At 42.3% G+C, this 17,154-nt stretch overlaps 2 protein-coding genes across 5 annotated transcripts in view; both read left to right on the top strand.

The window, feature by feature from the left end:
• slc25a22a (solute carrier family 25 member 22a) overlaps positions 1-12,772 on the top strand; it is a 13,442-nt gene extending 670 nt beyond the window's left edge. For all 3 annotated transcript variants that reach the window (XM_013910090.1, XM_013910089.1, XM_005730110.2), the window contains 10 exons: positions 4,951-5,128; positions 5,231-5,356; positions 5,463-5,518; positions 6,464-6,554; positions 7,172-7,226; positions 7,907-7,967; positions 8,172-8,316; positions 8,404-8,558; positions 8,644-8,719; positions 8,836-12,772. In XM_013910090.1, coding sequence (XP_013765544.1) covers positions 5,109-5,128; positions 5,231-5,356; positions 5,463-5,518; positions 6,464-6,554; positions 7,172-7,226; positions 7,907-7,967; positions 8,172-8,316; positions 8,404-8,558; positions 8,644-8,719; positions 8,836-8,989 — 939 coding nt within the window. In that variant the 5' untranslated portion in view covers positions 4,951-5,108 and the 3' untranslated portion in view covers positions 8,990-12,772. The remainder of the gene's footprint in view (positions 1-4,950; positions 5,129-5,230; positions 5,357-5,462; positions 5,519-6,463; positions 6,555-7,171; positions 7,227-7,906; positions 7,968-8,171; positions 8,317-8,403; positions 8,559-8,643; positions 8,720-8,835) is intronic.
• Positions 12,773-16,089: 3,317 nt separating this feature from the next.
• The window catches only part of syt7a (synaptotagmin VIIa), an 86,121-nt gene continuing 85,056 nt past the window's right edge, over positions 16,090-17,154 (top strand). For both annotated transcript variants that reach the window (XM_005730109.1, XM_005730108.1), the window contains exon 1: positions 16,090-16,326. In XM_005730109.1, coding sequence (XP_005730166.1) covers positions 16,293-16,326 — 34 coding nt within the window. In that variant the 5' untranslated portion in view covers positions 16,090-16,292. The remainder of the gene's footprint in view (positions 16,327-17,154) is intronic.

Below are 17,154 nucleotides of genomic sequence, written 5' to 3'. Positions count from 1 at the left end.
TTGTAGTAGTGAACCCATTTAAACCCACCTACCCTTTTTTTAACTGGCAGAGAAAAGTAAAAGCTGCTCCTCTTTGACTCTGACAAGGCACACGTTGCATCTGGTTAAACGCTAACTTAGGACCACTTCTAGAAAGATCCAGCATTTTAAAGAATCTGCAAAATTAGGTAATGGCATTATTGCTGAAAAGGATACATAACGGAGGCCATTCCCATAGTACCCTCTCACTTTACTGTGACTCCTCGCTCTTCCGTCTGGGGCCCCAAACTCCCTTCAGTGCACACATAAGGTAACATTTAGCTGCTGAGTGTGCTGACATGTACATGAAAAACCAGCACGTTTTTCAGATGAACAGCATTTGTAGTGGAGAAGTAGTCCAAACAAAGCATCTGTACTGCTTGAAATAATTCATGAGGTGAGCCACTCTTGAGTATAGGGTGTCATTCCTGTGCTTTCCACTGGATCTATCACACCTGTATGACTGTGATACTCATGACTTGGCATTACATTCATTCAGAAAACTGCAAGTTTTCAGCCTTCCCTGAAAGTACGCTAAAATGTCTAGGCAAGGACCTAAGGATAAATATCACTAATGTATGTGCACCGAATGGAGAATGAAGTGTAGTGGTACTGATGGTGGGGGACAGTACTGTAAATTGTAAGCAGATACTTTAAAGCTGAATCTGGACCAACAATAGCATGATTATTCCTTTATCGAGGTTGTAGGAAAGGTGAGATGTAAGCAGAACTGAAGAGACGGGAGAGAAAAGCCCCGTGTGACTGGAAACTGGGCCACAAGGGAGACAGTTGGTGCCAGAGGAGGGACTAAACAACGGCATTCGTTGGCAAAGAAGCGGGTATTTTTTGCAGCCTGAAACCTGTGGACTCTTGGTTCCCATCTCCAGCAGGTGTTTCCAACAATGCATGCTCTGTGTGTCAGTTTTAATGGCCCCAAAGAGCACTGCCACTGACAGAGATGATTTGTGCCAAGATCACAACTCCCACCCCTCCTTTTTGTAAATGGAGATTGCGAGAGAGCTTTCATAAGTAGGCATTAGATTTATAATCCCGATGCAGTAGGGAAGAGGGAGTAGCAATCAGATTTATCTGTGACACCACAAATTTCATCCCTTGTTTCTGCACTTTTGTCCAAAAATAGCCAAAATACAAGCAGCTGATGCTTCATGGTGAAAACAGTAGATGTTGCTTTTAGTGTAGTAAGGAAATTTAAACTCGGTCATCAAATATGCTCTAATATCTATATAGAAGTCAGCCGAATGATAATATGTTGAAGCAGCTTTGCAGTAAACTTAACCGAATTCATAAATTAAAAATGAGGAAAATCTTGTCCCTGGAAGAAACTGGACAGATTGAGTTTATATTAGGTGTGACCTCTGTGCTCTTGCAGCTCAGAAAAGTACTCGACATCTGATAGAGAATTGCAGAAATCTCCTTGTCCCCCTCCTCTCTTCTTGGATGCCTCAGAGTGTGCATCTGATTCATCAGATCATTTCTTGTGAGACAGATGGATCGGTAACAACAGCCTGCGCTGAGCTAATGACGATGGCCTGTTTGACTTTCGTGCGTTTCTGTCTTTTCATCCAACCATAGTCACGTTAGCTGAGCACTTACTACCACTGCACTTTGTCATTGTTGCTGCTTACTTCCTTTTATGCTTCATGCTCAGTCAGCAAGACCTCTATCCTGCTGCCACTTGGGAGAGGAGAAGTAGCCCAGGCTCTGTGGCAGATGAGGGAATTATGCTTGTAGCTGATTTAAATGATAGGAATATCATTTGCATTCTACTTATCTGACATTACTAATGTCACTTGCATAATGATCCAATGTCTTTTCTGTGCTTGCTGCATTATTATTTGAAATATTTGTATTAGATTAAAAAAAAAAGGCTTCAGTATGGCACACCTTTGTTAGGATTACGTGGATGGAAGCACTAAATTTCACACATATTTCTTAGGTAGGTTGTTCCCATGTTCTTGTTTCTCTATGGCAGCATTTTTTGTCCCGTTCCTGTAGTGAGAATAGGGGTCAGAAACTCAACTGTTATCTGTCTCAGTCTGAGCATTGACTCTCTTCGAGGCTGTTAATCAGAAACGTCTAGGGGGTGGTTTTATGGGGCCGGCTTAAGTTGTTCAGCTCAAGGTTCTGCTTTGAGTTGCATAATCATGTATTGTTTACTTATGAGTGCTTATCAGTTTCAGTAGTCCAAACTCAAAATATGACCTTAGTGTGAACACTCTCTGTGTGAGTGTGTGTGTGTGTCAGAGAGATGCTTCGAGTCACTTTTACTTGGCTGATTTGATTAAGTTTTCACTTTTGTCTCATTTTTTGCTTTTAAGTTGTTTTCCAGAAGACCTTAGAACTGAAGAAGCTTCTCGGATGAGAGGTGAAACGTCTTCAAGTAACTTAAAGAAGTCCAGAAGCTTTTCTTTGCAAGCTCCTTTGACTTTTCCAGAAGTAATTCACTTCCTTGATCGATAAATCAACATCGTGCCTGCCTATAAAAGATTTTGTTGGCCGCCAAAGAGGAAACCCTGGATTGTAAATGTCTTTTGTTTTTTTAAGTGGGGTTTCATTTACTCAAGCTTAAAATGTAGTTTTGTTTTTCAAATGGCAAATGTTGGAAAATGTTGCTGTGAAGTAAGGTAACACAGACGCTTAGCTTGAACTGTATGTGGATTAAAAGTTCTTGTGTGTACAATGAGCATGAAAAATCCCTGGTTATGTGAACTACAAATGAGGCACCGCTTTGTTATTTTCCGCTTATGCTGTGCAAAGAACAGCATAAGAAGTATGAGCAGTGTCTCTTGCTGTGAACACTGCACACTGGTCCTAGTTGTTTCCACACAGACTCCAATTGTCATGACAAGACAGCGCAGCCACGCTCTGGCTAGGGGTCAGATGGATGCTGGAGCAGACATAGCTGTGGCGTGTGGCTGAAGTGAAGTCGACAAAAAAAGCTGCAGGCAGTGTAGAGAAGGAGGAAGATGTCAGTTTCGTGGCTTTCATTTAATATTCAGTCCTGTTACTAACCAAATGTATCGCCACTTTTAAATTCAGCTTATGTCCCCACTGCTGGCCGTGGCGTTAATATGCCTATGTTCGCGAGGAAGTCAGCGAGAGCAAAACAAAAGGAGCATGCAGCACAGTGGAAATGTGGGTGCAGTGTCGCTGCTCGGCGAGAAAACAGTTAAAGGAAGATGAGCGATGGAGGTGGGTTGTGAAGTTGCCTGTGTTTGGCTCCAAGGAGCAGTGAGGAGAACGCCCAGGCAACAGACACCAGAGACAGCTCGCTGACCTGCTCTAAACCAATTCCCCCCCCCCTTTCTTCCCTCTTCCACCTCTGGAGCAGCTAGCAGGGGCCTCAAGTCCACATCCAAACTAAACACACCAGACTGCAGCTGCATTCGTGCCCTCTGTAAACCGAAACATCACCTCGTGCTGCGAAATGTCTCTGAAAGTGGATCCGAGGAATTAGTGATATTGGTGTTGTGCAACTGTAAGCATTTGTACTTCACTAAGAAGCCCACAAGTCAGCAAAGATCTGAGACGGAAAAGCTGCGTTTGAGAGTCGTGACTCGTGACTGAGGGAAGTGATGGGGGAGGGTTGGTGAGAGGGAGAGAGCAGGAGAGGGAGAGAAGGCAGCGGAGTGCACATGTAGAGGCAGGTTGTGATTGGTGGATGAAGGGGGAGGAGAGAATGAAAGGGGAAATGGGAAGCATCCTTTTAAACTGAAGGCATTCTGTACCAAAAATAGGGTGCATCTTATCCACTGCAGACATATTTTATCTAGGTTTTTTTTTTTTTTTTCATAATTACTGTTTTAGCCTGCAGAGGGTTGAGCTTCCTCTATAGCACCTCAGGTTGAGAATGAAAGCATGAAAAGCATGAAAAGGCATGAAAACATGAGCATTCAAGGACACGCATGCTGCACAGATGTTTGGCTGGTGACAGAGTTGTTTAGCAGTTAGTAATCAGTCTGCATTAATGGCTAAAGCTCTCTCAAATCTACATTTACATTTATGGGATTAGTCTTGCTTTTTCATAACATGTTGCTAGTTTTAAGTATTAATGGCACACATTGATTTATTGTCTTTCATCATGTAAAACTAAATATATTTAAGTTTGTCCAGTGTGAAAGAGTTTGTCAACAGGACCTTCTCATGGCAATATAGCTATCAAAGTTGAGGAGACATTTTATCAAACCTCCACTTTTACCAAAGACCTACATTGCTGTGCTAAAGTCTCGAGCCACCCCTCAGGAAATTGGAAATAGATGCAATGGTTTGTGCAGCACAAATGGAAATACAGTATATTAGGCAAAAACAATTCTAATGAGCCTGAAAGAACTAGAAGGTATGTCTAGTTCTTAAGGACATACCTTTTAGATACTGTTCATCTGCTGTAGATAGCTTTTTTTAGGCCTGCATTTTCTTCTTTCTTTCCCCACTTGAGATGTGCTTTTTTAAAAAGTTTACCTGGGTTAGAGTGGAAATATTTATGCTCGTCTGTGAACTGTGGGATATACAGAGCATAATGAAGTATCCACAGACACCAGGACTGTAGAGTGTCACCGCCCATCTTTCACCAAAGCTTAAAAACCCATTTTTTGGTATAGTGACTTTCCATTGCAGGCATTTACATAATTTTCATCTCATTTTTGAAAGCACTAAACAAACAGAATAACCTTAATAGGAAGGTTTGCAAAACCTATGGCAGATTTTTAGTTTCAATGCATTTAATATAAGTTGCTTTGAGCAGAAGCATGCATATATATTTATACTTGTTGCCGTAACTTGCTACCAAAGCAAGTCCATGTTGTAATATTTGTAGAGGTGACATTGCTTCATGGTAACCTTTGAATTTTTTCTCATTCGGGCGACTTCATGACAGTGATAGATGGGACCGGTTCTTTTTCTGTTTCTTTACAGATATCCCCTAGCTTGACCTGACAACAGCTGGAACAAGTCAAGTGGACAGAAGATAGTCCCGCTACATAATCCCACCCGGACAGCCGAACACTACTCTTAACAACAAACCAGCCGGTTAGCAGACGCATTAAACTTTGACCAGTCAGGGCTTCAGATAAATGGCTGACAAGCAGATCAGGTAAGGTTACAGAGGTTTGGAGCTGTGGCTTTGTTTTTAATCTAGTGACCATCCACATTTGATATTTTTGTCTTTGTGTTTATGGTTGTTACCTTCATCCAGTTTGCCTGCCAAATTGATCAATGGGGGGATCGCTGGCCTAATCGGAGTGACCTGTGTGTTTCCCATTGACCTGGCCAAGACTCGGCTCCAAAACCAGCAAAATGGATCTCGCCTTTACACTAGCATGTATGACTTTCTTTTCTTTTTCCAGCTTTAATCCACAGTAGCCTTGTGTAGTGTCACTCAGCCTATCAGGCAGCTCTTCAACTGACATGTTGTGCTTGTGTTACAGGTCAGATTGCCTTATTAAGACCATTCGGTCAGAGGGATATTTTGGGATGTACAGAGGTAAAGTGAAGATTTTTGACTTTGTATGTGATTAATGTGCAAACTCATTTAAATATAAGGTAATCATTTTTCTAACCTGTGTAGGCTTGTGTGCTTGAAGCACCTCCTGTTATGCGCGTATCAAGTCTGTTTGGTGTTCACTTAAACAATGTTTTAATAGTTGATGCTTTTTAGTGTAGTTGGCAGGGACATGGATATCTGCACAGAGCGCAGAGCCTCACATTCACCCTCTGATGATGAAATTTATGTCACTCAGACCTAAGTGTATCTTTGCATTCTGCAGATGTGGAAAGTCTAACATGAGATAACATGGGGAGTGGTGGTTTTTCATGTGTCTTTTTTAAGACACAGTTTTAAGAAACATAGATTTCCCTTTATTAGTTTTTACGTAGTTTTTTTTATTGCTCCAAGAATAGAAATCCCATGTGGCAAAATAAGAACGACACAACAACCAATGACAGTCACACACATGAGTGAATAACAGTCACTCTTACAAAGGACAAAGGGAAACTGAGGCTATAGATACACACATGAGGTAATCAGGGAAGTGGAAACACTAGGGTAACAAGAAACGGCTAAAACTAATTAAGACAGTAACAAAGGAAGTCAAACCTACAACAAGGCACAAGAGGAAATAACTAAGAAGGGAGTCACCTGACAGAGATGAAGATTTAAAAAGTTACAGGAGGATGCTGGGAACGCTAGACTAAACAAGATCAAAATATAAACAATTTTAAATACCAGTGGAAACCAGGTTACAGTAGTAACATGTACTAAAGGCTAAACATACAGCCATTACAATAATCAAGAAAAACTTGGTACACAAAGTTAAACAACAACAAAACTCACAAACTGTAGAGAAAAAATAGAGTACTTAAATACTTATTTTTTTCTTCTTCTTCTTTGTGTCTTGATTTTCCTTCTCTGCCATTTTTATCCTCTCAGGAGCTGCCGTGAACTTAACGCTAGTCACACCGGAGAAAGCCATCAAATTAGCTGCAAACGACTTCTTCAGGCATCACTTCTCCAAGGATGGGTGAGAAATGAAAGTGCTGACAGGCAGATTGACACTTGCCCACTCCTCTAATTCCCACTGTAATTAACTGGCGTGTTTACTAGCATATAACCTGACATGTTAGCTGTCTTTAGTGTCACCAAGGCTCCAGCTAATCCCCCATTTTCTGTCATCTTCTCAGAGGCACCGAGCACTTCACGCTGGCTTGTTAACTGTTTGGTTTCTAAATACAGAGTTACATGTACGTGTGAAATATAATTGGCACACAGTGGAATCACATTACATGCGCCAAAAACCGATCACAGTGCGCTGCTGAATAAAAAAGTACCTGTTATCCACCATGAGCACTGTCTGTGCAGACAACCCTGGAGCTCTCTGGGGCATCTGTCTCCATCGCTATGGAGACAAACATGTAGGCTGATGAATGATTGACTTGTCTGGCCCACCTGCTCGCCTTGTGAATTATTAATCTGCCCTTGTGCTTGACATGTTGATATGGAAGACAAAGATTAGCATCACCAGCACTAGTGGTTACAACTCCTTTTTCGAGGACTGTGGAAATGAAGTTGTCTGGCTCTCACACTGTCAGTCTAGTGTCTGCTTTAATCTGATCGCGCTTTTACCTTTTGCTTCTCCAGAAAGATTACTCTGTTCAAAGAGATGTTGGCCGGTTGCGGTGCAGGTACATGCCAGGTGAGTGAGTGAGGCGCTTCTTTAATTGCATCCTCCTGTTCTCCATCTGGAACACCCAGCTTTAACACTGCCAGTGTCAGATCACATCCACACTACTGGACCTCATTTGTCTCTGCCTACAGCTGGAATTAACCACAGCCACCTTTAAATGAGAGGTGGTAGTCATAAAACATACTTGGGAGTTTCTCACTGCAGATAGTGTTATCTGTGATCTGAATGTGACCTGTAATATTCCTTTTTAGTGAATGATTTCTAATCACTGAGATGCTGTCCCGTTAGCGGGCTATACTCTGGCAGCTAGACGTGAGTGCTCAGATAAGACTCTGTGAGAGTGCTCAGCCATGTGCGCTGAGTGAGTGAGTCAGAAGGAAATGCCTGTTGTCAATGAGGCCAAAGGCTTCAAGCCCGAGGAATGTGATTAGATTAAGTGTAGCAGACCTTGGATTAAGATTGCAGCTGAGAACATGACCATCTCACCCTTAATCCAGTTAACTAGTTACTACTGTGTGGATTAGAGAGGAAAACAAGAGTTGGCATTTAACTAATGGATGAAATTAGATTTACACTGCACTTGTTTTGTTCCCCCCTCCACTCTATTAATCAGTCGTTTCAGATTAATTTGTTCACAGTCTGTAAATGTTGACAGTTTATGTGAAACCTTTATTTTGCTCTAATTGTAGGTTATTGTCACAACTCCTATGGAGATGTTGAAAATTCAGCTCCAAGATGCTGGGCGGATTGGTAAGAGGAGATCTAATCTAGCAAATACTGCGTTGTTTGTGACATTGTGTAGTAACAGTGGCCTCATGTGGTCACGTCAGAGATGACAACAGTTTTATCTTATTGTCTTTTTTTCTGTTACAAATCCAAAATGTTTGTTCATGTATACCTGCTCTTAGCATCGAGTGCTTGAACTTTTCTTTTAATGTTCCCTGCAATTTGTAGCTGCTCAAAGGAAGCTGATGCCAGAGACAGTGGCAGCAGGTACCGTGGAGACGAAATCCCCGACAGCCATGCAGATAACCAGACAGTTGCTGAGGGAAAAGGGCATTGCTGGGCTGTATAAAGGCCTTGGTGCCACGCTGCTCAGGTAAAACAGATTTGGCAACTGTACTTTTGTAGTTTTAGTGAATTTCTCAGAACTTACTGTCATGGTTTTATTTCTCTGATTTTATAGGGATGTTCCATTCTCTATTATCTATTTCCCCCTTTTCGCCAACTTGAATAACTTTGGAAAAAGAGGCGCAGAGGGCCCTGCTCCTTTCTATGTTTCGTTTATATCAGGCTGCGTTGCGGGAAGCACAGCAGCTGTGGCTGTAAACCCCGTTGATGGTGAGCAGTGGCACTGAGAACACTGTTTCTGCAGTCTTTGCACTGATGTTTGATGTTATACTCACCTGAACTCACTGTGTTGCAGTTATAAAGACTAGACTGCAGTCGCTGACCCGAGGGAACACAGAAGACACGTACGCTGGAGTGACTGACTGCATCAGGTGACCTAATTCTGCTTTTACAGCACGTGCAAAGTGCTATGTACAGTCACCCGCCATGTCTGCCGGTGCTGGATGTGTTTTTGGGTTAATCCAATGTTTTCCTGTTTGTTCCCCAGGAAAATCATGCGTAACGAGGGTCCATCAGCCTTCCTGAAGGGAGCCTACTGTCGAGCCTTGGTTATCGCTCCTCTGTTTGGCATCGCCCAGGTGGTCTACTTCCTGGGCGTGGGTGAATTTATCCTCAGCTTCTTGCCTAAAAAAGACAAATAAGGAGCACCTCCTTTCTGCCTTTCCCTCCCATAATGCATTACACCAACTTCGCGAAGATTCATCCCATACCGAGAGAAGTTTGTGATGGGTCCGAGCGTGACCATTAGTACAGATTGTTTTTTTGTGTTGAATGTGTTCAAATCATTCAGGAGGGAGCCTTAGTTTGCCAAGCTGCCTATGGCGGCACAAAAAAAAAATCCAGTTGGCAGGTTTAGCCAGCTCTCTGGAAATAAAGCCACAAATATCAGCTTGTTTTAAGTTTTAAAAAGAATATCACTTTATAATTACAGCATTGTACTTATCTTTTTGAATATGATTGTTAAAGTTTTAAAGCAGATGTACTGCCCTCGGTTGCTGCAGTTCTGCCACCCTACAGTACCAAATTTTAGTCTTTAAGTGACAGATGAAATCTTACCAGTTGGTTTGAAACTATAAATTATAAATGATGATGATCAGATTAAAAATAAGTGCACATTCCTTACTTAGGCAAGTAGAAGAATATTAGTCCTGTAAAACAAAAAAAACAAATCAAAAACACAACCTTCCCTTAACCTTATGTCTTAAAAGGTAACACACAACGAGTTACAGTAACACAAGCCTCTGTTTCAGACAAAGACCGAGGCAACTTGTTGATGTGATACCAGCACAATCGCTATGATCTTTCCATAGGAGCCACATCCCTTCCTGTAAGTGGTTGTAATGAACCCAGCCATTCAGCTCTGAGCACACTTTGATTGCCATGGCTTTTTAAGTAGATCAGGTTCCATCTGATGCGTTGCACTACCACAATGGTTCAACTGTTGCCCCCCCTCCACTAGGACTATAGCTTTGTTTCGTGGATGCACACTGGACTGAAGCACCAGTGTGAGAATCGGTGCTCAACTACAAACTACATGCGTAAACTTTGTTTGAACTTTGACGGAATCACAAAACAGCTGCGCACTCACGCCTTTTTATGGGTCAAGCGTATCGCACTCCTGCCCATTCCCCAATCACTGATGTCACAGCGGGGGTTTAGTTAGCCTTTGTCAGGCGACCGAAAACACCTGCTGTGACATCACTGATTGGATTGCGACCTAAAGTGCAGCAAGCAGTTTTCTGCCACGCGTGATGCACGGTGGATTCAGACGGACAGCATTGCTGTGAACACTAAATGAGCTGAAGGTAATTCTAATGGAAAGCCAGATTATTAGTAATTATTGATGCTAACAAACGGTCAGACCTCACCTCCTGAGATTTATGAATACAGTCATCCATTGTGGAGCCAGCAAGTCCAGAGCATTTCGTCCTCACATCAGATACAGACCAAATTATTTTTGTTTACAGATGAGTTCATATTTAGTTTGAATTCTTTATCCAAACTTGAATTCAATGGCAGGACCCAAAGAGCTAAAAATCCTTTGGATATCAAAAAAATCACACTAATGCGTTCTCAGTGCAGTCGATGATTTTTTTTTAACCAAACATCTGTTTATTTGCTTTAGAGAGTTTTGTTTGCTTTAAGCTGCGAGGGAAAGCAGCCCTGTTGTATCTCGTTTATGCATCACGACACTGAAGCGCTGCCATTGGTTTATCTCACCGGAGATCAAGGTGACTTTGAAGTGTATTATTCCAATCACATTCCCTCCTTGTTCCCACCGTTCAAGCAGCTCGTCAACTGCACTGTTGCACTGTAGATACACGATGCAACTTTTCAGTGTATTTAATTTGTGGGAGTGAGCTTTATTTATCGATATTCCTTTCTGTGGGCAGTATAGCACTATGTATTTGTGTGTTGTTTTTCTTTTCCTGTGTCAAAGTGTCCACCTTAACTATATTGTAAACATGCAGATGATATGAACTTGACGTTTTAGGATTTATTGTTTGTTTTGTAAATGATGGCTTTTTTGCACACCTACCTCTCCAGCTCCCCTGTCAATTCATGTTGTGGTGATTTTTATGTTTTATGATGATGTGGACATATCGAATGAAGGAATATTAACGCCGGACACATCATATGAACTTAAATGCAATTTTAATGAGATTTTTTTCTTAAATGTTTGCAGTGGGAAACATTAGTGTCGTTTTCTTTTTTTTCTTTCTTTTTTTTTATTTTTGGAGGGGGGGGGGGGCATTTCTGCCTATTGCTATTGTTTAAGTGTGGGTCAGCCTGTTTCATCAGCTAGGACCAAATGAAGCATCGGCGATAGAGGGAAGTGTCTTTTGTTTTAAGTTAACGACTCGCAGAAATGCTTAAAGAGTTCTAAAAATTAAATGTGAAAGCCGACAGAGACCTGCTGGCATCGGACGGTAAAGAAAATCTGTCTGTTTTGAATGGTGCTTCTTTCATGAGGTGGCTGCAATATGACAGTGGCTGCACTAACGACCAAGGCCACACTGACTGAATCACTTCGAGCTAATCTCAGCGTTATCAATGTCTTAACTGAAAGCCATAGGTCAGTGAGGGACATCATCTGGCACCTCCAGCCATGTGGGCAGATAATAAGATGGCCCGTCTGCTCACGTGAGCTTGGCTTCATAAAGTACCGCTGTAATTTTTCTTTTTGTTTTTCTTTTCCACATTCCAAGTTCATTTCGTATTTGCTGTTATTGTCATCACAATGCCTACGTTTGTCTCGTCCAGCCCACCCCTCCCTCGTTGCTCTCGGATCGTTCTCATCTGTTTTTTTGCCCGAACTTTGAACACACTGCGCAAGTCAATTTTCTTTAAACCCTGCTGTGAATTTAAACTGACCTTGTGCATTAGGTTTTTTGTGTGTATGTGCGTGCGTGTCTGACGGTGTAGTGGTGTAGTTGATGTGTAGTTGTTAGTGTGACACCGCGGTATTTTTCTCTTGATTCTCTTGATTGTCGGTCCAGTGCCCTCCCCCCTCCCGTTCTTTCTATCTGTTGCCCTCCTCTGCCATCCAATCTGTCCAGCATCTGTCGCCAGGGTGCGGGCTAACACAGAGGAGCTTTTAAAACACCAAATGTACGACCCGGAGTGTATACAATCAAAGAAAGCACAAAGGATCATTAGGCACAAGAGACCCGCTTTGGATACTCGAAATCTTGGAAATCCATCTGCTGCTTTTGCAGACGTGATTTAAAAGTCTTGATTTATTTCTGTGCAGAAGTCTTGAATGAAATGAACATGCTAGCTTATGTATGTCTGTAAAACTGGATCCATAGGGCTGAGACAACAGGTCGTTATAAGAGACCCAACGTGATGGTGTTCACTACATCAGCCGTCACCAGTTATCCACAAATGTATATCCCGTACATATTCTAAACGAATCTAATATAAGAATGTAACGTAGATGAGATGTATTATGAATATAGTGAAGAGTTTATTATGTTTTAATCTAAAGATTTGTGCTTTACACATTCACGGAGAAATTTCACGAACCAGCTCACTGATATGCAATAAGTAAAGCCACACACACACACAGACAGACACTCAGTAGGAAAAAACTAAACACTGAACACCATCTGTCAGTCACAGGAAACACAGTGTATGAATAATGCAGCTGGGGGGACCTTGGAGGCCTTTTGGGGGGTCTGAGCTCATTTCACGGCCTCTGTTCTCTTCCTCCAAGAGGAATTGTGCATTATAGCACTTTAGAAATCGAGGACCCCCCACCCCCGCTGTCCACCTACAAAGTCTCTCTATGACATAGAGGGTGTTTATGAATATGTGGTGAATGACACGGTTGTCTTAGACATGGTTTACAATGCAATGGAAAATAAATAAATTGTGTTCCCTGTCACAATTCGCTGTTAAATAAACTCACTGTCCTGAAATCTCCTGTTGTGGTTGTCTGTGTGCTGAGTGTCACACTTTTTCCAACTCTCATTATTGTGGTCCGGCGGTCGTCCGAGAGAACACAGAAGAACTGACACAGCGGTTTGTTTTTTTTTCACGTGTAATAGTGCTGTGAAGACTAAACAGTAGGGCTATGTTTTGAAGACTACAAGGATGACATTGTGGCTCCTCGGGGCACGGGTACAGCTGTGACTGCTGTTATGGTTTTTGCCCGATGAAGCCACCAGGTGTCAGTGTGGGGTCGCAGTAGAGCTGTGGTCCTCTAGTGGGAGTGGGAAGAGAGCAGAACAGCGCCTTATACTACAGGTGTATGCTAAGCTGGGGTGGTGTGGTAGAAGATCACGCGCTCCCATCTCACTCACTGTTTCAGCTTTCTTTTGTTAGTCTCTTACAGCTGTGGCAGACCTTATAGGCAGCTGAGCCTCTTTTACCTGAGCTCTTTGTGGTTGCACTCGCTGAATAAGATCTATGTGTTTAGAACTTGCATGATAGGAATAAGTGCATTTTCTTGTGCAATTTAGCCTAATGTTTGGGGTTTAGGATTCCTGCTTGTTTCAGCAGAACATATTCATTATTAATCCCTTGCTGTTTGCAATGAATTTAACATTTTGTTCATGGCATTAGTTCTCTGGGTGCTATTTTGCAGCAGCCTGCAGCATTATTACATCATAGCACTTTCATACAGCCCTGCATGCACACCACACACACCCCGCTCTCTCTTTTTCTGTATGTCTTTGTCTTTGATCTTATTTAGGCAGAGTTAGATTTCACATTGAAAGCTGTTCCTCTCTGAGAGACTCCTTTCCTATCCACTCCAGTGTTTACACGCACAGCAGATTAGCTGAAGGCTCGTTTTACCACAATGACAACACTTTGAAATACAGAAATAAGCACCAGCTGCTGTTCTTTTCCTCACTCGAGTCCTTTTCATGTGTCATGACTAAAGCTTTCCACCGTGAACTATTATTAGCCTTTCCTGCTTTCTAACAAGAGGATGGGAGAAGGTGGAGGAAGAGGTGGTCTAAGTTGGGCTTAATGGGAAAGGATGATGAAGGAAAGAGGAAATCAGAGGTGGAGACAGCAGAGGACCATCTACAGAAGGAGCAGAGAGCCGGAGGAAGGGAGGGGATGACGGTGATGTGTATATAGGTCACTAAATCAATGGGAATCAGGTTTTTGAAGGGGAGAGAAGGGGGTATTTATAGATACCAGTGGAGACAGATGCATCAGTGACAGGCACAATGCTGCTGGGAGCACAGGGGCGGGGGGTGGTGGCTGCGGCGTGGGGCAGGGGGTGCGAATAGACTGTGGTCAAATTAGCCTGTGGAGAATTCTCCTAACAAATGGCAAAAAGATTCTCAGGTCGTGAACAAATAGCACGAAGCGCAGTGGAAAACAAAATATAATCAAATGGAAATCACTGCAGGACGCTCTGAGCAAATGACCTTCGCAGCTCTATTGACAAAACGCAGGCAAACAGTTAGTTGAGGTATTGCAAATGCACACAGCATTTGCATCTACAGTACAGCTCTTCTCATATCCTATTGAATTTCTAATCTGTGATATCAGAGGGCCACGTGACGGAATAGAATATTAGCTTTCTATTTTGCAGACTTGTGTGGGTAACATTCACATTTATTACTCAGGCGATCTGAGAGTCTCTGATAGTCTGTGAAGTACAATAACATACCGCAGGAGACGCTGTCAGAATTTCACAGCAGAGGGAATTGATGACCAGTGTCCATTTTAATGATAATTTGTTTTCAGATTTAATGCCATGGATTAATTGAACTACTTCTATTTTTTTTTTTACAACATCTACTGAGTGGCAAATGTTTTGATGTGGGCTCTATGGTTTAGTTTTAATAACTGTCATGACTTATCCCATTTATTTTATAATGCTCTAGCTTCATGCGACAGGAAGTTCCAGCACAAATTGGAAATTTGCTCATAGAAAGGGAAAAAAATAATTGAAAATGTTTTAATTTGCTTTCTAACTGGCTTTTTCTAGAACTAAGTCAAGGTCATGGACAAACTGTTCCTTCACCACTTCCTGGGCTGCCAATGGGTGATGTAAGGCAGGCTGAATACCGAGTGGTAAAATAACCGACATCTCATTTCTGCATCTAATATAGGGATAGTCGTCACATCACCTTGCATCAAAAAGTGACAGGGGAAGCACCCAATGACTCCAAGAAAGCCCTCAGTCTGCCCGGTGCCTAATGATGCGGTCGGCAAACTCATGCAGGATACCCTCTTGCATGAAATACTATACAACGCGGGGATGTGGATATGAGGCAGGTGGGGTGAAGTGACAGGGCCAGATGGGTTTCCAACTTTTCTCGCATCATATCAGTGTTAGGTGGTAGTGAAGCACTGGGTTTTACAAATCGATCCATTAAAATGTGTCATTCAGACAGTGTGCCGAGTACATGAGCGCTGCCATTGGTTTGTCTTTATTAATTAAAGACAATTAATTAAAGACTGGTGATTCCACTCCACTATTATCATATCATTTTTAAGAAATGCACTTTTAATATTCAACATTCGTTTGGATATTTAAATAGTTATTTAGTAATGATTAGCATCACTGTTGATTAAATATTTACTTATAACTTTTTTTTTTCAAGTCACATGTACTCATGTAAACAAATTACATAGAAAATTAACATGTGATCAGATTACTTAAAGTCAGCAGTTTGGGCATGAACTTTTTCCTGAGTGGATCAAATCAGTTAATGTTGGCATCAACGAACTAAAGCTTGAACTCTACTGGAGAAGGAGACAGTTTTGCTTGATAAATGGCTTAAATGAGGATTTAGTTGTCAGCTAATCATTTCATCTGCATTTTACATGCACAACCTATGGCCATTCTAATAAAAGAATCACTGGGCATTTACATTTTTAACGCATTAATCTTCTGATTAAAAGAGAAGCTAAAGACTGAAATGAACGCAGGATTTTGCTTGTAATTTGGTACCTTTACACAGTTAAAAGCTGTTTAAACCAAAGAGTTTTCCAAATTAACCTGTGCAACATGGTTACAAGCCCTGCCTAAATAAGTCTCCATGGGCTTTGACTGCACTCCCCTTTACGCGCACAGGCACATTTTTAAATATGATAAACATATGCAAAGCAAGCGAAATTATAAAAAAAATCACACGTGGCAGACTTCTTAACACTGCTGCAAAAGTCACTTTCCCCATTTTGTCCTCTGAGCCACAGCGCACAGTGGTTATTAGAGAGGGAGAGAGAGAGAGAGAGAGAGAGAGAAGGAGGCAGGGAGAGGAAGAGAGGGAGGGAGGGAGATAGTGAGAGTCTCAAACTGGTTAGCCTACCTATCCACTAGGAGGAGAGAGGAGAAGCTGTTGAGGAGAGCAACAAAAACAATAAACAGCTACTACTACGAAATCACATCAGCGGAGCTCACGGTACGCGCCGGAGGAGTACGCAAACAAATACCTGCGATCGCGTTTGCCTCGGAGTGAAGTAACAGCCATGTATCTGAACAGGGAAGAGGACAATAGCAAAGGTAAGATCCCGTCAAGAATTGTGCCCCTCTGTGCGGAGGGAGAGAGCGTCCTGTGACAGTTTCAAGGTGTTTCATTTCTGACCCGCTGCTTCCTTTTGAGGTGACTGGCACGAAAAGGTGGTGGTGTTAGGGAATGAGAGAGGGGGGTGTACCCTCCCGCCATCCCCAACCTCCTCGTTAACGTAATTCTTCTGAACAAGCCCCATCTCATCCTTTGGCATGGACCGGGGATGCTGGTGAGAAGTGTGGGCTGTCATTATGTAATATCTGTGCAGTTAATTGCCTCCTAGGAGAATCTTTAGCCCATTCCTGCATTTCTACCAGCGCACCATTTGAACCATCAATTGTGAACCTGTTGTAAGCACATCTACTTTGTCATATGCATGGATTTGCCAGCGTGCATTGCGTTGTGTTGTTGGAGCTTTCGGGACATTTGCAACAGCTACTTAATAAGGGCAGCATAACACAAGGTCAAAGCCCTTAGCTACAGTGAAACCTGTGTGCATGTAGATGTGTATTTATGGTGTGCCTGACATCCTGCAAGAAAAAAGAAATTACTAATGGGCTGCAGCTTATTGCTTAACGGGGAGAGACAACCGTGCAGCCGCTAGAGGGTTAAAGAGGGTACAAAGGAGGAATATTTGAGTAATCTCTCCCACGTGTTTTTGAGGCGTGATTTCTTCTCTCGTCGGGTGCCCAGAAGCACACTCGACTCGCGTCCCCTGCCGTCACCAGCAAGCATAAATATAACTCTCCCGGGCTGAGAGGTAATGCTAATTACCACCTAAATCTTCAGGTTATACGGAAATAACACCTGCTGCTTTTTTT

The sequence above is a fragment of the Pundamilia nyererei genome, unplaced genomic scaffold, assembly GCF_000239375.1.
Source record: "Pundamilia nyererei isolate P.nyererei 1_Seehausen unplaced genomic scaffold, PunNye1.0 scaffold00035, whole genome shotgun sequence".
Classification (NCBI taxonomy): Eukaryota; Metazoa; Chordata; class Actinopteri; order Cichliformes; family Cichlidae; genus Pundamilia; species Pundamilia nyererei.
The sequence above is the reverse complement of the archived record's forward strand: the minus strand, read 5'-3'. Positions and strand labels throughout refer to the sequence as shown.